The 20,456-nt window shown below is 35.9% G+C and overlaps 2 protein-coding genes across 10 annotated transcripts; one reads left to right on the plus strand and one right to left on the minus strand.

Annotated features, from left to right (window-relative positions):
• Positions 1-1,664: 1,664 nt before the first annotated feature.
• LOC125188624 (nitrate regulatory gene2 protein-like) lies at positions 1,665-7,573 on the minus strand. Of its 8 annotated transcripts, none has more exons than XM_048085583.1 (7): positions 7,378-7,573; positions 7,204-7,254; positions 4,619-5,821; positions 4,167-4,238; positions 3,362-3,576; positions 2,662-2,876; positions 1,665-2,481 (listed from the first exon to the last, which is right to left on the minus strand). In XM_048085583.1, the coding sequence occupies exons 3-7, from the start codon at positions 5,805-5,807 to the stop codon at positions 1,842-1,844; spliced, it is 2,331 nt and encodes a 776-aa protein (XP_047941540.1). In that variant the 5' UTR covers positions 5,808-5,821; positions 7,204-7,254; positions 7,378-7,573; the 3' UTR covers positions 1,665-1,841. The 8 variants fall into 8 exon arrangements, with proteins under 8 accessions (XP_047941540.1, XP_047941535.1, XP_047941538.1 ...); XM_048085578.1 differs by having other exon boundaries at positions 6,528-7,254; XM_048085581.1 differs by having other exon boundaries at positions 4,619-5,869; positions 6,528-7,254.
• Positions 7,574-15,629: 8,056 nt separating this feature from the next.
• LOC125187190 (short-chain dehydrogenase/reductase 2b-like) lies at positions 15,630-18,729 on the plus strand. Of its 2 annotated transcripts, XM_048083728.1 has the most exons (5): positions 15,630-15,773; positions 15,862-16,105; positions 17,777-17,854; positions 17,931-18,116; positions 18,216-18,729. In XM_048083728.1, exons 1-5 carry the CDS (start codon positions 15,742-15,744, stop codon positions 18,591-18,593), a joined length of 918 nt encoding a protein of 305 aa, XP_047939685.1. In that variant the 5' UTR covers positions 15,630-15,741; the 3' UTR covers positions 18,594-18,729. The 2 variants fall into 2 exon arrangements, with proteins under 2 accessions (XP_047939685.1, XP_047939684.1); XM_048083727.1 differs by having other exon boundaries at positions 15,654-16,105.
• The last annotated feature ends 1,727 nt before the right edge of the window (positions 18,730-20,456 follow it).

The raw sequence follows: 20,456 nt of genomic DNA on the forward strand, positions 1-20,456 counted from the left end.
TATAAAGTGGATTCATGACCTTTGATTGATGAATTCTGAAGTGGGGATATCCGTTTTCAAATTCTCAGACGTTATGTGAATAACACTGATACGAATTAAATTCAATTACTATATATAGATTGCACTTGAGACTATATCCTGCATTTTGTAACCAGTATCTAATTTTATTTTAATTTTATATTCAATTCTACTCACAATAAAATTAAAATTTCTAAAGTACTAGCATTCTCATAATAGTCCGTATATTTTTATAAATGATCGTTTGACCCAATAAATACTAATACCTATTTATCTTCATTTCTACGTCAGTTTTTCTTTTTAGTTTATCTCTTGATAATTTTAATTTCATTTCCAACATCTTTGGTAGTCAAACTCACATTCCACTTGACTCATTTTACTTACATTTTATTATAATATTAATATTAATATATTCAACTAATTTCTTTGATCTATTTTTATTTACATTTTTTAAAATCTATGTCCGATTAAAATGAGATTGATGAAGTATTAACTTAATAGACCATGTAATAAGGTCATTGATAATTAATCATATACGTATCTATATTCATTGGGTAAGTAGGAGTATATTGGACCATATTAAAATAGTACTACCTCAAGTCTAAACACAATTTTTATTTCTGGTCTTTCTAAAAATGACATCCTTGTAAATTAATTGCAGTCCTTACATCCTAAAACCATAGAAATAAAAATTGGAATAGAAATAAAACTAGAGTTTCGACTTTCGAATGAAGCTTCTTATGTTATGGATGATGAATGGACTTAATTTTCTTTTGAGGAGCACTGAAGCACCTATGCAAGCCCTAGCGTGAGTCAACTCCAACCTAGACTAGGGTTTGACCAGGCTTAACCCTTAACCCGATCCTCAGTATTGATCAACATTCAATACCATCACTTATTATGTTTGTGTGTGTAGTAGGGAATGTACTAGGTGATCCATAGGGAGTATTGAGTCAATGCCTTTATGCCCTTACTTAAATTTACTAGTGAACTCAATCTTAAGTTTTGAAGTCTTAACGGTTATAAAGATTAAGTTGTGCCAAAATCATTTTTCACAAGACAAAACATGACAAGATTACATGTATTTTTTTGTTAAATACATGTAATTTAATTTGGGTTTCAATTTTGTACTTAAGTATCTTAGTTGTATACTTATTAACTTTAAATGTATAATTTATTTAATTCTATATTTGAAGTTTATTTATTTTTTAAACTTAGTAATTTGTAAAATAAATTATTATTAAATCAATTTTAATGAAAATATTTTTTAATTATTACTAAATGTATATTTTTATATTATGTCACATTAATTTATTAAATTATAAAATTAAAAATCGGAAACCATGGGTTTTGAACCTAAACTAGCAAAAATTAACGAAAAATCATCAGATTTGAACTGAAACTATAACCGGCTCTCTTGTCGAGCCGGTTACCGTTTCAATTTTGGTGGAATCGGAACCGGCTATCTTTGGCCCGGAGCAAAACTAATTCGAATAAATAAATGGTCAAAAAGTAACTGTCCAACACATTTGATCCACCCTTCTTGGAACCTTGTTTTATCAAGGTGACAAAAATAGCTTCCTCATTTTTGGATTAGTTATGAATTCAATTCAATACACCAAATCAGATATAATGAATAACAAATATTCCAAACTAACCAAATCCAGTTGAGCTTTGGTTGAAAAATCTCTTTTCAAACTATGAAGTTTATTGGATAACCACATGTACAGATGTCTCCTGTGAACCTGTAGTTCTATATCTATGTATGAAATTCTTATTTTTTCAATTTAAACATTCTCCTATTATTTGCAAATTCTCAATGACTATGACTGTTGTGACTTGAATTGTTCATAGTTATTCTTAGCTTCCTGGATTGCCTTTTGTAGGTCGGAGAACATCCGCTCTGATGACTCAGCAAAGTTGTTCAGCTGCCCGAGAAATCCAGTCAAGCTCGTCCTGAAACGATCCAGAGCAGGTGTCCGGTCTTGCAAGACTTCGTCTCCCAGTATTGTAGTACTTGTTGCGGCCTTCCCCTGGCTCTTCTCTTGATGAGGGAGAAAGTGCGCTACTTCCACCTCCAAATCCTTGATAGAATCGACGACTCCTTTAGCAGGGAGTTTGTCGAACATCTCCAACCAAGCACCACATATCATGTATATTGGCGGCCCCATGTTCTGTATGGGCGGAGGTCTCATCCTTTTGTTTCGCTTGGAAGTATTCTGCGGAAGCAAAACACACTTGAAGAGCCACTTGTTGATGGATTCCACGTAGAGTTTCTGTGCGTTGATCCATTTCGTGAAGATGGATGACAGATAGCTTAGTTCATTCTTGAGATGGATGGTGATCTGTTTCCGCGAATCCGACTGTATAATGATTTTCATGCTCCCGGGCATTTGAGATACCGATATCGTATGAAGTTGAAGCTTGTGGCATTCCAACATCATCTCCCACATCTTCCTTAATCTGTGGTTTGCAACAAGAGACAATCATATAAATAACCATTGTATCATAGATTCAATGTTCTACACAAAAATGCATAATGTTGAAAACAAAAGGTACATATAAGTATTCAAGTGCATAAAATTATGTATACATATATGCACTTTCAAGTTAACATTATGCAATTTCAAGTTAGGTGCATACCCCTCTATTAGTTCCTCGAGCTGCGGCTGAAGCTCTCTATCTCTAATTTCTTCGATCTTCTTTGAGATGGAATCAATTCTCTGAACAGCAACTCTAATTCTCGAGTGCAGTCCTTTGACTGCAGCTCGCGTCTTGTCGGTATTCTCTCCTTGTGATTCTTGTTGTCGAAGAAGTCTGCATTTCTGATCAAAATTACTCTTAAGAATCTGACCAGCCTGAAAGAGGAGACCTTCTATCAGATGGCATAACAAAGGAAAATACTGAAAAATATGGATGCATGCAAAACCAATTTATTTGAACAAATAAACTACAAGCAAAAATACAAATAAAATCTTCTGGATGACTGAAGAAAATGGATTAATTCGTGCTCAGCCAATGCCAACATAACTCTTACGCTATACTCATTCAAGAGAATGCTTTGATCCCACACACTAAAGATGCAGCGTCATTATTATTTCCACGAGTAGAGTGATTGACAAATTAAATTTCAATGTGAAATTAGTTCACAGTTCACACAATAATTAAGTAAAACGACTTACGCATGTGTCAAAAAGATAAGATTTAGAGATATTGCTCATGGAAAAAGTTCAAAAAAAAATATGATAATTAGGTGAGAGATTTAAGCTGAAGCAATCATCGCACTAGAATAATAATTCTATAGATTGATAGTATCACTGATGAACATCCACTCAGTACTTACCTTAACTTCGTCATAAAGCTTCTTCTCCCATGCATAAAGCCTATCCAAGGTTGATGCATGGCTTCCAGAGACCATACAGAAGTTGTCAAAGAGATTCGTACTAAGATCTTCAACACCATCACTGGAATTCACACCAAGAAGATTCCGAGATGAAGCGGACCGAGATGATGTTGTGCGATGCCAAGTCAAGTACTTGACAGATTCTTGCGGCGGCTCTACATAGAAAACAGAAATAACTTAAGGAACCATTTCTCTTTGCAACAATAGCACAAACAAAAGGTTAAACCATTAGACATAGAGAGACTAGAGAACACTTGAAATGCAAAGTGCTCTTTTTTCAAACAATACGGAATGCCGTTGGCTTTTTTCCTTCTCTTGCTGTGGTAACTTCATAGCTGAATTGCCAATATGAAAACTCTTTTCTAACATGTCCCATAAAATGGAGCAGCTGAGCTCTAAACAAAGAAAACTAGGTCCGACATTTTTACTTTTTACCTCTGTTCTCCTTTCCGACAATTAACAAAATCATACATTACTCGCTGCTGTATGCCTCATGATACATATCAAAGTGAGTACTTCCACAACTTAAACTACATGAAAACCAAGTTAAACTTAACAGTCTGTTGATAGCATACAAAAGGTAGATAATCTGATACTATGTTTTATTCTTTCATTATTTAATATTCTTTGCTCAGGCCTAAATTGATGGGATGGTATTCATCCATTTGATATAGGGTGTACTTACGACGAGGAGAAGATTTAGGAGGGAGAAAAACTGTATATAGAGTAAGGTGGAGAAACATACCTTGTGGAACCTGACTTGGGTCATCCCCACAGGAAAAACAAGATTTCATTAATAATGAGGTAGCTGACCCACCTGCCACAAAAGAATTCACCCAAGTTCACGCTTTTACCATTACAAAGACAGAATAATGAAAGGAACAAAGTGTTTATAATTTTTTATTAGATATATTCCACTTTGTCATCTCAAAAAAGGGAGCTACTTCTCTATCATTATGATACTGTGCAGCAGCTTAATAACTCAAACCTTTTTTTTTTTTTTTTTGGCGAAACTTGATAAAAATAATATTCTGCCACAGCCAATCAATATGATGTACCGGCCCAAGAAACTAAAAGCTCTCCAACAAATATTAGTCGACATCCCACTAAAAAATTCCCAAGATAATTTTTCTAAAAGATAATGTATTTGCAGCATGCATAAAAACTTACACAAGCGCACACGCACACAGAGCTTACCTTGTTTTCCATGAGTAACTGGTCGGAAATGGAATTTATTTGCTTCAAGCATCTTTGGAACTTCTTTTCCTGATTCAGATGCTTTAGCAAAAAGCTGATCAATAGTTTTCATGCTCGAAAGAAAGTCCTTTGGTACAACTTGATCTTCGACTTCGGTTTGTTTCACTGGTGTTATCTTGACATCATCCAAATGCACAAATCTGGAAGATGGAGCTCGTAGAGGGGACAAATCAGGTGAGTTGTTATTGTTCTTCCCATTCGTTAACTTGATTTCTGATATTTCTGATGGCTTAGGTGGTGAAACTCCATTGACAATAGCTTCTCTTGTTCCCTTTACATTTTCAGCACCTGAAAACTTGGTTTCTGATACTCTATTTTCAGAAGGTATGGAAGACGAATCTTCATTGAGAAGATTCTCTATAGACCTGTTCACATTTTTGAAACTTCGAACAAGGGTAGCAGTGGAGGGCTCATCAAATTCATCATCTGATATCTGTGAATCTTCTATTCCATCAGATGATAATTTATCTTCTGTATTACCTATTCCGCGAGCCCCTCCCTCTACCCTTTGATGCCTTATCTCATCTAAATTCTCTGAACCCTGATCAAATCCATGGCCCTCTTGTGTAGATAAATGCTGATCGATTGGATGAAATAGACCAAAATAATCCCAAGGAGAATTTTCTGTTGCTTCAGCAGTTTCAAAAGGCGATGCTTGTGGTGTTTCCGTGGAGCGAGGGGTGGTAGTTGGAGGAGTTGTAGAAGAAACCGACACTGCAAAAGGCACGGGAGGCTTTTCTTCGACTTTGGTAGAAAACGAGCCTCTAAATTTCATATGATGAGATTGGAACTGAGTCGAAACAGGGGTGGAAGAAGGTGGCGAAAGATTTCCGATTGCATCAACATTTTGCGATAAAGACCGGGAGGAAAAAGATAATCGAGAAACAGACTTCAAAGAATGGGGCTCTGGAGTTGCACACGTTGAAGAATGTGCTAAATTCTCGAATTGAGAATCGAATTCCACAAATCTCCTCAAAGCTGATCCTACGATTTTCAGTTCCTCGATATATCCTATATGAGCAGCTGCAAGAGAACATCTGCCGTTTAGTGCCTGTTTGATGAATTTCTTTCTCGACCGGCATAGCTGCAGACTCTTGTCTTCTTCCAATCTAGAATTTGAGGCTCCCATTAACCTAAAACAGTCTGTAGCCAAATCAGCATAAAAGCTTCTTCTTTTTTATATGAGCCGTCCTAAGAGTAAACATTTAACGTCTGTTAGATTAGCACTCACAACAAACACTATTCGAATTGTTACTATATGCATAACATAATTTCAATGAATAATCACAGACACTATAATCAAAGAAATCATCTACAATTACAGAAAATCCGCACTACCACTTTGAATCAAAATAGTATTTCAGATCAAATTGACAATTCAAAAATGTTTCTTTTTAATCACTTTATGATTTTTAAAAAATTATTATGTTTCATCAATGAACAACAATGGCTGATAATCCAAGAGTAGCATACATAATATGACAAAGTAGCTTAGAGGCTTAATCTAGACTATGAAAAACCCATAATTAGAATATAACAGGAAGTCATAAATTCAGTATCCGAGTATCACATCTCATGGGGAAAAAGGAAAAGGATGCAAGGTAAAAATAATGGTAACATGGGCTAAATCACACTAATTGTTCAGTAACATGTGTATTTTGATACACAAACAAAATTACAGAAATCATGAGGCAATATATGAACTGAAAATCAACATGATTCGAACAGCAGGTGTATTCATGACTTTGACTTCTTTGCTATTTCTCTATGGCATATTGTTGAATTACAGTCAGTGCTGGTAGTTGTTTTATGAATAAAATTCGATCTACTTACCAACCAAAGTTATTACCTGCCTCTAAAAGCATCTGTTCCTATATCCGAATTATGTGATACCACCTTACTGAATAATTTGGCTAGTCACTGAACTTGAGTAAACAAAAGTTAGAGACAAAGTAATTTGCGTGTTATGATTGAGCGCTTAAGCACACTTTCACACTTAACATAGGCAACCGATCAACTGGACGCCATAACTTGACATTTGGTTGAAGAAACAAACACAAACATAATATTTTGCACTTTGCATTATAGAGCCATCAATTTCCAGATGAAAGAAATACCACTAGAAAACGACTAAAAACTAAAGCAACAACATCAAGAGCAACATGATCAGCATCTCTCCCTTTGGCCTAAAGCATATGAAATCAGAGAAAGCACATACCATAAATCTAATCTATCCAAGTAATTTCAATTGTAATCTCCCCTAATATCCCTCTGATTCCAAACTTGTAACCAAAATCAAACAAGACCAAAAGCCTCATCAAAAAGGTCAGCTATCACATCCAACTGGAAAACACGAACAAAAGCATCTGACCCAAAAATGAAAACGCCACGCTTTAAACTGGCAAGTGATTAATTCAAGCTACCAAAACCATCAACCACGAATCAGACAACACCAATTCATACCAGAAAATACAAAAGATCCCACCTTTAATCCGATTGGGATTGAAAATACAAAAAGATCCCACCTTTAATAAAATAAACAAGCCGATTGGAATTGAAAATCCACCACAAAAAAACTGCAATCAAGCAAATCCCACAACAATCAAGCCTCACTGAGCAGAACCCACAACAGGAAAAACCAAGAATCCCACAAAATCAAAGTGAAAAACTAAGCAATCACGCGTATCCCATTTCTTTACCTGAGAATTGTGAAGTGGGTGGCGATTGGGATTGCGAAAGTGAAGAAAGGGAGTCCCTTTTAGCCTTTTAGGGATCGTCTGCAGGAGAGTGACAGCTGACAAGAGTCCAAATCAGGGGTTAAGTTTGCATGCAATGGCAATCGAAAGGGGGTTGGGTTGAAGAGGGGTGTGGACCCCCGCTGACTTAGCACAAGAAATGGAATGGAATAATATTATTCTCAGTTAAAGATTGATCTTGATGCCTTATTATTTCCTTTTTAATTGATTAATGGTGTGCGTGGAAAAAGTTTACATTGGGAATTGGGAGAAGAAAATGGAATTGAATTCCTTCGCAACATAAATATAGTCGGTTTATTTTAAATTCAAATTTAAAATTATAGTCGGTTACTGTAATTTATGTTCTATACTTTCAATTGTATTGAAATTTGGATTTGATTAGTAACCTATAACTTTGAATTAGCAAATTTTTTAACATAAGACTTCCTCATAGCAGCAATTATAAGTCTATTTTACATAAATTAGCTACTTCTATCATTAATAAAAAGAAATGCAATATAACGGTATACAACTTAATATTAGAGTGATTAATATCTGGGAAAAAAAAATTAGATATAAGTCAATCGTTACATGGTCTTTAAATTTATGTTCATTTATATATAAAGAAGTGCCTATATAGGGTTTTGATCTATGAAAACCGGATTTTAATATAGAAACACAGAACACGGTCATACGTAAGGCATTTTTAGGTCATAGTTAATTTATTTTTAGGTCATGCTAACAAAGCATGAAATTAAATGACCTTAACATGACATAAACCCAAATCTTATAATATGACCTAAAAGTACTTAATTATCACCTTCTGTGTTTTGGGTTAATTATTGACCATTAGATCATCTAATCCTAGGGCCAAGATTTGGGCTGCATTTCTGGATTTAAATGCATTCTTATTTTGATCATCTCCCTCTATATATATATATATATATGTGTGTGTGTGTGTGTGTGGGGTAGAAATTAGATATAACAATTGTCCCGAAAAGTGATCAGTTTACTATATTAGGTCGGTCAGATTGATATGTTTGAAAATTGTCCGAGATCTGTTTTTTTCAACCCAACAATACTCGGACCATTGAATATAGCCAAAATTAACATATTTCCTCCGTTCACCATTAGGAGTCTCGTTGACTTTTCTGCACCCATTTTATAAAAATAATAATAAATAATTAAAATGAAAAAATGACAAACTAAGAGAGAAAATAATGTAAAGAAAACTCTTCTCATCCAGTCATACCTTTAATCGATCACGTCGTTATTCCCTTCAATTTATGTATCAGACCACGAGTCCCACAGTCATATACAATCTCATCATCCATCCAGTCATACATCTACGTTAGTATGTACTACTACTATTCATTATTTTAGCTTCAAATAATTGTAAAATAAAATTCATAACAATATAAATAAAAAAAATATTTTATTAAAAATTTATAAAAAGTAAGTCCTATAAATTAAAATTTTAAAATGTAGTACTATACTTTAGTGCTAGTGCTGGAATACGTTGGTGTGTGTATTTTCGTAACACAACCTCCATGTACATTTCAATAAAACATCAAAGAATACATTGTCATTGAGAATCAGATCCGTTTTTTTGAAAAAACTATTTTTTTGAGAGAATAGATAAAATGTGGTTATATTTACAGACGTCTCCCCCGACCACCAACATCCGATCATGCGGATGCTCTGATGGACCACTAAAATCTAGCTCTAAAATATTGGTGACATCCAATAAGTTTCAGAACAAATACACAATACTTTTTAAATTTGTGATGTTAACATTGTGATAAAGACCACACCAATTATGATAATACTTTAGAACTGTATATTAACTAAAATACAAAACATACCAGGCTTATCTGATCAAAGTTATTTTTAGCTTTTTAGTTCCTATTGGTTGGCTCAGTGGGACTGGGTTGGATTTTTAGGTTTGATACCTTTATCAATTTTGAAGATTTACGCACTTTAATCGAAACCATATTTTGGTGATAAATACACGTAAACGTTTAAATAAGATCATCTTCTCTAAAGAAAAATAACTATCATATTTACTTTTCTTTCAAAAAGTTCATGTTTCAATAAAAAGGATATATAGGAAGATATTATACCTTCTTTTATTTAAAAAATGTATCTATACCTCTTCTTGACAAAAAGGATAAAATATTAATTGTTTTTATTTGTCATTTTAATTTATATCTTCTCAATTTATCTTTCTTCCTTAGAGATGCTCTAATAAGGATTGAAATGTAGTGACAATTTTGTGAATAGAATAGTTCATTTGAATTTAAGGACACCAAAAAGTAGGGGCATAATGGTCAAAATAGTTATGCCATGATTTATTCGACAATTAACTCTTGTAAAAAATTTACTCATCCTATTGGTTGAATTTATCAAGATCGCAACATAATCTAGCAAGTTCAAAAAAAAAATAAGAATAAGAATCTTAACACTCCAGCAATGCAATGTACTTGCAAAGGACAATCAAGAACACATTTCAAGATTCTTCTTAATTTACTTAACCACTGACATGTGACAACGATTAAATTTCATGTTCAAATCAGAAATTATTTATTCATGTTACAGTAAATCAACATATGCTACAGCACATGCATTGCTCAAAACTTAGGCTGTGACTGATCAAGATTCTCTTGTTTATAAAATAGTACTTACACTACTTGACTACTTCTGTTTCAGTTCTCTACTATAATTAGATTTACTCAACTTAGATAGATGGAGTATATAAATGCAATACATATAAATTCTTTTTTTATTTTCTTTTATACATAGTGGATTGAGATTCACATAGAGTAACTTTTTCAAATATGTACATTTTTGTGGTAAAAAAGGAAAGGATGGTGATATCTTATTTGAAAAAACTTTAGGCACATGATCATGCATACCATTAGTTAGCCATAAAGCAAATATATGTGTAAAGTGTGTATACTTGATTCATGACTTTGAGCTTTAACAGAATGATGATGCATGATTCACAAGACATAACTTTTTGATCATGTTTATGGGATGGAAATATTTAACTATCACTCGAGTACTTGATTCATTATTTTTCGTTAAGCATTCCACTAATTCATAATTCAACTTACCGTTTAATCCATGTGACTCAAGATTCTCTTGTTTTTGAAATTATGTGCTTATAATAAAATTATTTATTCATGTCCAATGGACATTATAAACGGTGGATTGTTTTGCTTAATTACAACGGTGACTGGACCTATCTAACTTTCTCTATTAAATATCTCATATACCTTCGTTCACGATTAATTGACATCAATTTCCTTTTTCGTCCACCCATAATTAATTAACATTTTTACTTTTACTTCTATTTTTTTAATGGAACTCACATTACACTAACTCATCATACTCACAAATTATTATAAAACTTATACATAAAAGTAGGACCCACATTTTACTAACCATTTAACTCATATTTCTTCAAAATTCGTGGACGGAGTGAGTATTTTGTTTAGATGGTTCCTATTAAATATTTTATTTTTATCAATTTTAATAAATAAACTTCACATTCAACAAACTCTATCTACTCATAATTATTTATAAAACTAAGGGCATCCGCAATGGGGCAGACGATGCGACGGACGATGCATCGTCTGTCGCATCGTCCGCCACTGCAGCATCGCGGACGATGGGTAACCCATCGTCCGCGCCCGATACATCGTCCGCGGAGGATACCCATCGTCCGTCGCATCGTCCGCCACTGTGGACGAGGCGGACGATGCGACACGGTTTAGTTTTTTTTTTTTAATTTTATTAAATTTTCAAAACCTATATATATCAAATTCACTTCATTTTTCACACTTCATTTTTCTCACTTCACTCTCATCAAATTCACTACATTTTCAAGCAAAATGGATTCCGGAGATTATCCGAATAGTCCGATGTTCGGTGGTGCACGATGGTCGGGTACATAACCCGACGAATACCGGCCATTCAACACCAACGCCGAGTACGATCCCGACTTTTCCACCGGCTCATACGGGTTGTCCGATATGGAACCGTCTCCACACCGCCCCTACGCCGCCGCTCCCTCCGCCGCCGCCGCTTCCGGGTCCGCCACCAAGAAGAAGCGGACAAAGGCACGAGCCCAGAAGTTGCCTACAACGGAGGTGTGTGAAGAGTTCGCCCCGGACAGGACGAACTACTCCGACCCCGAATCCATCGTCTTGACGAGATGTTGGATTGATTTCGGAGGATCCGGTGTACGCCAACAACCAGAGGGTGACTGCATATTGGGAGCGCATCGCCGAGAAATACAACGCGGCCAAGCCGGTGAACGCGTACAAGCGCCAAAGGGAGCAGCTCCGCAAGCACTGGGATCAAATAAAGAAGCAGGTAAATTTGTTCGCGGCGGAGTACGAGAAGTGCGAGAGGGAGCAGGTCAGTGGCGAGAGTCTCGCGGATGTGCGGGACAAAGCGATGCAGTCACATTTCATTGTACGGCGATTTCAAGCACTACCAGTCCTGGGTGCTCTTGAGGGACAAGCAAAAGTTCGTTGGTGGTGTGATTCCCCAACCGACGGCGGCGAGGAGGAGGGCGTCGAAGCGCACCTTCAATGATTATACAAGTAGCGATAGCGGCGCGTCTCCGATGGACCTCAACAGTCCGGTGTTCGAGGATGAGAGTTCCGACACACCGATATCCTTCCGGCGACCCCCTGGCGTCAAGGCTGCCAAGGGCAAGGCCACATCCTCCTCCGTCGCGCCGCCTGAGCAAGCCCCGTCGCCGACCCCGAGTTCGACGCCGTCCGCGACTTCGACCGCGGCCCATGCGTACGCGGATTTGGCGGCCTCCTCCGACTACCGGACGTTGTTGGACGCGCACACCGCCCTCATGCAGGCGACCAACCCGGCTCAAATCGAGGGCATCCAGCGGATGATCGATGGCCTCAGCCGCAAGTTGGGACTTCTTTAGACTAGCCTCCTTTTTTTGTATTTAGTACTTTTTTTTATTTCTTATTTTGTAACTTTTTTTTTAATTAAGTAAAATTAAAATTTCTCTTTAATTGTGTTGTTTTTATTTGTTTATTATTTTTATTTACATTTGCAAACATAATAAAAATATAAATACAAAATAGTGAAATGCTTAGGGCGTCGCTTAGGGCGGGCTATAGTCCGCCCCACTGCAGGTGGAATAGGAGGAGGATAAAATGCTGACGTGGCGGTGCATAGGGCATCGCTTAGGGCGTCCCATTGTGGATGCCCTAATATTTAAAAGTATTACTCATATTCTATTAACTTTTTTCACTCATTTTAATTTTTTATACAAAGTCAACATTTTTTAAAACTCACATCGATCAAATATAGAACATCTATTGGAGATCATAGATAAATTAAATACCAGTTTAATATAACCAATTCAGATAAATACCAGTTCAATATAACCAATTCATTGTAGAAGCCATTGATTTTGTATGATTTGTTGTACCTAAAATATTTATTCATGCATAATATGATTGTAGTAGAGTGGACGAAACAAATGTAATAACTCTGACGTCCTTTATAAAGAGAGTGTTAAAACACAAACAAGTAATGTTGAGGATTGGTATACTAAAAAGTAGTTCTACTATGTTTTAAGCTGATAATTGCGTGATTTAATCTTATAACTCTGACATCCTTTATGATTCTCTATTTCGTGTAGTATATAAATTAGTATATAAAACAAGTTATTAGAAAGTCTTAGAGCATCCCCATCCGTGCTCTTAGTCAAGAGCACGGAAGTGGGTCCGGACCCACTTTTACTGCTTGTCCTTAGCTAAGAGCACAACACCCACATTCGTGCTCTTAGCTAAGGACAAGCTCAAGGGTCCCACCATTCTATTATTCAATTTAAATAAAAACATTTTCACAATATTAAAATGCATTAAAATATCCGAAATACTATTACAAATTACAAAATAATTAAAAATTACATAATTAAAATCCTAAAAATTAAAAATTACACAAATAAAATCCTAAAAATTAAAAATTACACTACTCGTTGCCGAATTTCGCCCAAATGTGATTGATTAGATCTTTTTGTAGCTCAGTGTGGGCTCTTGTATCGCGCATTATGTGTCTTCTTTCCATCCTCTCGTTCACCGTCGTATGCACACCTCGACGTGGGGGAGACCTCGCGGTTGAGCTTCCGGCTTCATCCTCGTCGTAAAAGTTACCCGCCATCGGTCCTTCGTCGGCTATAATCATGTTGTGCAAGATAATGCACGTGTACATGATGTCGGCGATATTCTTAACGTACCAAAGCCGAGAAGGGGACTTCACAATGTTGAATCGGCCTTGAAGGACACCAAAAGCTCTTTCGACGTCTTTCCGAGCAGACTCTTGACGCTGTGCAAAAAGAATCCGTCTCGGCTCTTGTGGATTGCTGAACGACTTCACGAAAGTCGACCACCTTGGGTAGATACCATCGGCGAGATAGTAACCCATGTGGTATGCATTTCCGTTGACGGTGAAGTCGATCGCCGGTGCTACACCATTCAAAACATCATCGAAGAGTGGTGAAGAATATAGCACGTTCAAGTCGTTGTTGGATCCGGCAACACCGAAATATGCATGCCAAATCCATAGGCGGTAGTCGGCGACCGCTTCAAGGATAAGCGTTGGGCCGCCACCTTTGTGGCCGCTTAAGTGTTGCCCCCTCCAAGCAGTCGGGCAATTCTTCCACTTCCAATGCATGCAGTCAATGCTGCCTAGCATACCGGGAAAACCGTGGACTGTTTCGTGAAGACGAAGCAACCGTTGACAATCGTCGGTGGTGGGTGCCCGAAGGAATTCCTCGCCGAAAGCAGAACGAACGCCGTCGCAAAAACTCTTGAGGCATAGGATTCCAGTTGACTCACCGACATGCAAATACTCGTCGAAGAGGTCAGCCGTTTGCCCAGTAGCAAGTTGTCGGATGGCACAAGTACACTTTTGCAACGCCGTGAGACTTTGCCGACCGGTTGCGTCTGCACCTTCTTGAAAGTATTCAACGCGGGTGGACAATGTGGTGACAATACGCATAAACAACCGTTTTGACATGCGAAAACGGCGCCGAAAGTAATCTTGTGGATACCGCGGCTGGTCGGAAAAATAGTCGGCAAAGAGCCTTTCATGGGCTCCCTCTCGATCACGAGGGATGTAGCGACGTTTTGCTCTAGTTGGTTGAGGAGGAGGGGCGTTGGCGGCGACATAGGCTTCATAGGCGGCACGATATTGTTCATAATATTCTTGTTCTTCGCGCTCCGCTTCCGCAATGAGATTGGTGAAATCCATTTTTGAATTTTTTAGAGAGAGTTTGGAAGATGTAGATGATTTAGTATGAAAAAGTATGAATGAGAGATAATTTAATGTGAAAAGTGGATGATGAATGTGTGTAAGTGGATGATGAATGTGTGTATTTATAGATGATTTTGGGATTAAAAATAAAAAATAAAAATTCACAAAAATCCAAAAAAAAACGTCTATAAACGGCTCTATTTTTTTGGGAATCCAAAAATATTTTTTTTTTTTTTGGTATTATTTTGAATTAATTATGAATTTTTTTTAAAAAAAATTAAAAATCGAATTTGCCAACGGCATAGCCGTTGGCCAATAAAAACACGCCACGTATGGCTGCTCAGCGGCACGGACGTGCTCTTAGCTAAGAGCAGCGCCGTGCCGCTGGCACGGACGGACGAGCTCCAGCGGCGGACGGACGAGCTCTGTCCAGCGGCACGGACGGACAAGGCGACGGACGAGCACCGCTGCGGATGCTCTTAAAAAGAAACTAAAAATCGGTTTGAACCGTAGGTTGGTCCATAGTCAAACTGCCTAGTTTTTCCTCGTTCATGATGACTAGAAAAATTGATTTTATAATCAAATTTCAGTTTTCAATATTGATGAACTTGTTCATCTTACCACTCATTTTCAACCAAACTTCTTCTCTATGGAACTTATGATTTTTGTCTTAACAATTTTAATTTTTTAAGTGAAGCAAGACTAGATATATGTTGTTCGATGCAAGTTGCGATTCTCAAGCCTAGTAATTTATGTGTTTTGTTTGTTTATTTTTATAACTTTTAGTTTATTATTTATTGTGTTCTTATAAATTTTATGGTGAAATAACAAGATATTTCATGTAAAATAAAAAAATACTTGATATGGTTCGATGGTCATTAGTAAAACACACTACACTAGTAGTAAAAAATTTGGGTTAATTGATAATGTGAATAATGATTTGGATGAAATAGAGAGTAATAAATTATTGAAAAAATTGCTAAATTGGCAAAGCATATTAAATACAAATATTCAGTAATTGCATCTATGGAGCTCAATCACCCACCCATGGCCACGAGGTAATGATCGGATGCTTTCTTTTCCTCAAATCCAAATACTACTTTCAATTAGACTAGATGAAAATGCAGATCTATTTGGTGTTTCCAGATACGCGGTGGTTACCGGAGCAAACAAGGGCATCGGTTTCGAGACAGTGCGGCAGCTCGCGACAGCCGGCGTCACCGTTGTTTTGACTGCCAGAAATCAGAAAAGAGGCGTGGAAGCCGTCAATCGACTGCAACAATCGGGTCTCTCCAATGTACTATTCCATCAGCTTGACGTACTAGACGCGCAAAGCATACACTCCCTCGCCCAATTCATCCAAACGCGATTCCAAAGGCTCCATATTTTGGTAAAATTCCTTCACTTTTATTGCGTTTTTATTTTTTGAGCAATCAATTTATTGTTTGGCTTTCACGGAAAAATAAGCCCATCTTGATAGATTAAAAGAAGTGGTTCGTTGTAATTGGAATAAGAGGGTATAATATTTGGGATAAATAAATTATAAAAAAGTGGTTCATTCTATTGGAACCACATGTAGTAGTAGTACCTACGTGTCCAAAGCCAAATACCTAGCTGTCTACAAAAATTTGTTTTTGTTATCGACAACACAGTGTTTTAAAAAATTGTTTAAGAAATACGAGATATATAGAGAAATAAATTGTTGAAATATTATAAGGGAAAAATAGTACTAGTATTTTACACATCACAATACAGAGATGGACTTACTATAAATAAATAGATACTCCCATCTCCCGCTACAAATGATTGATGTTTAGATCTTTCTCATTACAAATTTTCTTTTTATCAGTGAAACGCAATACTTTTATTATTTCTTAGTATTTTATTTTCTCATTTATTTTATTCTTTTTTTAACTGTTTACTTTATTCTCTCTACGCTTAACTCAATAAATATCATGCCGAAAATGGAACCGGGAGAGTACTTATTTTAGGGAACGGCCTAAAATGAAATAATATGACTATTTTTCATGGACGGATATTGTAATAGTCTAATTTTTTGTCTTTTACTTTGTCAATTTACATTAAAACTGATACGGCGTACAATAAACGAGTATGCAATGCAATTTTTTGTCTTTTACTTTGTCAATTTACATTAAAACTGATACGGCGTACTATAAACGAGTATGGAATGCAAGGAGAGAGCAGTGATTTCAACCTTGGTTATCAAATGTGCATAATTTTCTGAATTTGTTTATATAAAGAAAATTGAATGTGAGTTTTAAATTTTATGAGTGTTATATTTCTCCGAACTAAAAAAAAGTGTATGTAATACTCCTATTTGATAAATGTAATATGATACACGTTAATACTCCTCTATCCTGTAATAGATGTCACACTTTCCTTTTCAATTTATCTCATAAAAGAATTTTCTTTTTTTGAAAAAAATTGTCTCTTATATCAATACATTTCATTTTCTCTTACCATTTAAAACACATAACAACATTTTCTAAATCATAGCGGGACATCTATTATAGGACAAAGGCATTGTCATATACGAAAACGAGACTAATGGCATAGTGCTGTGTCCTTTATCTCGTCAACACAGATAAATATATGTTGATGTTGATGCTGATGTGGATGTGGATGTTTTCTTTTTTTATTTTTATTTTTATTGATAGTAATATTCTTACATTTACCATTAATATATTTCCTAGTCATAGTTTGAATCAGATTCTAATCGAATCGTCTTCATGTTTAGTTTTGTTGTGATAGCGACACAACATTTTTTCGTGTTTAGAAAAGCAAAAAGACTAGCTAGAGAGACCTTTTTGAGTAGAAAGCAATAGCTATAAATATTTAGTATCATTCCCTTTTAGCCAATTATCTGTATTGCTAAAATTTGAGGGCAAAGAAGACTGATTTATACTCCCTTCGTCCTAATAAATACTAGGAGTACTATGACACATTTACTTTTCAGCTCGGGATTTTATGTTTTAATAGGACAACCAAAAAGGAAAACGTTTCATATTAAATAGGACAGAGGGAGTACTGTTTTTGACAGGTTAACAATGCTGGAGCTACTGGGGTAGAAGTTGATGAAGATGGCCTAAGGGCTAAAAATATCGACCCCGAAATATGGGTAAGCCATAATATCGCAGCAGCTCTCGACGAACCCTGTTACATAATTGTCATTTCTCGTTTTTCCGGCAATGCAGCTTGCAGGAAAGGCGGTGGACATGATACAAGACGTTATGAAAACAACGTACGATGCAGCAAAGGAATGCATACAAACCAATTACTATGGTGCCAAGAACGTAACCGAGGGCCTTCTTCCTCTGCTGCAGCGCTCCACCTCAGGAGCTCGGGTCGTCAATGTTACTTCCCTGAGGGGAGAATTATCCGTGAGTTGGGACACTCGTGACGATAGTTTGCATGATCTAGTCGATTGCTTTGTTTAATTTGTTGGGAGTTGAGATTCGGAGTGTGTTGTGATGATGCAGCGTGTCCCTGATGAGCGGAGAAGGAAGGAACTCGGAGATATAGACACTCTAACAGAGGATAAAATTGACAGGATTCTGCAGCAGTTTCTGCAGGATGTGCAACGGGAAGCGATTGAAACCAACGGATGGCAGAAGATGCTACCGGCTTACAGCATATCGAAGGTAACTCTAAATGCCTACACTAGACTATTTGCTAGGAAGCATCCGGATATGTGTGTGAACTGTGTGCACCCGGGGTACGTGGACACCGATCTCAACTGGCACACGGGACCATTGACGGTGGAAGAGGGGGCTCGAGGCTCCGTCATGCTGGCTCTACTGCCCGATGGAGGTCCCACCGGGTGCTACTTTGACCGAACAAATGTCGCTTGCTTCTAATTTGGGAGTTGGGACATATTATTTGTATTTGCTTCTAATCTTGTAACTGGTTTGAGTTCTAGTTTTTGGTAACAATATAATTGTAGTCTTTGAACAATAGAGATAAATTTTTTACTAAAATGTCATTTTTGCCTAACGTCTTTTACACATTTTCCGGTCTTTTCAACAATTGGTATTAATTTTGTGGTAGTTATGGAATAATCATACAATATGCAATTTTTTAATGGAGTACTTCATTGTTAAAATTTAGTAGATTTTTCAAATCTTTACCGTCCCATATAATTAACTTACAGTAGAAATCTTAAAATTTAAGAATTTTTTTTTTATTTTATACAACTGATTTTATGATGATTCTAATAAAATCTCAATTACGTAGGTTCGCGCGAATAAATATAAAAGATGTACTCCACTAATTTATACTACTCCATATGTATTTATGTTGACTTGCAGTAACATGTTGTTTATTGTTGTGTTATGATTACCCAGAACGTGATCAAATGCAAACTCTAAATATTGTATAAACTCCAAACTATAATCTGGGCCGATGACTGTTGCTACTATTTTGTCATCTGTTGACATTTTCTAATGGTCCAGATCATAGTTTGGAGTTTGTACAATATATGTGTTTGCATTTTATCACTACCTTGATGACCCGCTACAATATATATGTAAGTTTAATATATATAAATTAATTCTAAAAATTATAATGTGTAATGTAAGTGTGGTTTCGAAATTGAAATGGTGAAAATGACGGTTGTCATATTCAACCAATTTGCATATAATGAAGTAGATGAAGCTTCAGTGTACAACGATGTGCGGTGTCATAATCAACTACCTAAGGTTTTTCCGTTCTTTCCTTTTTGTTCGTGTCATTCTCCCATTCAACTATATTGAATTTACAAAGAAAAATGAAGCGACAAATCATAATCCACCGGGGTCAACCTTCATGGGTTTACATACATTCATTTGAAAAAACCAATAGAAAAATAAAAATTGCATTTGGCAACATCCACAAATGACAAAACAATGATAATGATTTAATTGCCACAATTTTGAAAATCAGAGCCTATGATCGGGCTCTAATACCAATTATTGGAGATATATCAAACATCTCCAATCCTAAATATCCTATAGGATGATTTTCAAAAATTCTTTAATTAATTCCACGAAATAATAGTTAATGTAGCATATACGAATTGGATTTTATTGTCAATCTTCTTTATTTTGATGGGGCTTTCTACTCCCATCATTCCACCAATTAGATTCGACCTTGAATCATCTATTCAATTAATTACTCTTACTACGAGTTTATATTACTATTAAACTCTAAATCTAGATGAGTGAAAATATCACAACTTGAGAAGTTAAGAGAACTATGTGGGTTGCTAATTGCTATGAGGAATTGAGTCCCAACCCCCATTATTTATATATTGGTGGGATTGAAAATCCCATTTCCATTTGAGAGATGGATGTATCTCCTTATTTTATATCCACATACCACATATATTTTCTCTGATATGTATCCAATATTCATCTAATAAAATTTATTGTTAATGTATTGCATATATTTTGATTCTCCTTAACATTTAAATAAAATTCAATGAGCATGGTTAGAGATCAAGGGAGAATCGGATGGAATAAATTTCTGCTTCATTAAATCAACCTAGATTTAATGAAAGTTTGTAAAGAATAATTAGTATCATTATCACAATTAATGAATTAATATTGATTTACCACTCAAATTTAGATTACATAATCCGAGCATCTTTCCAATTTTTTCATTTTTTCGTGTTTAACTATATTGTCCATTTGTGTTTTTCCCTTGTTTCCATATTTTTCCACAATGGATGAAACTATTTAGTT

This window comes from Salvia hispanica, chromosome 5, assembly GCF_023119035.1.
Source record: "Salvia hispanica cultivar TCC Black 2014 chromosome 5, UniMelb_Shisp_WGS_1.0, whole genome shotgun sequence".
Taxonomy (NCBI): domain Eukaryota; kingdom Viridiplantae; phylum Streptophyta; class Magnoliopsida; order Lamiales; family Lamiaceae; genus Salvia; species Salvia hispanica.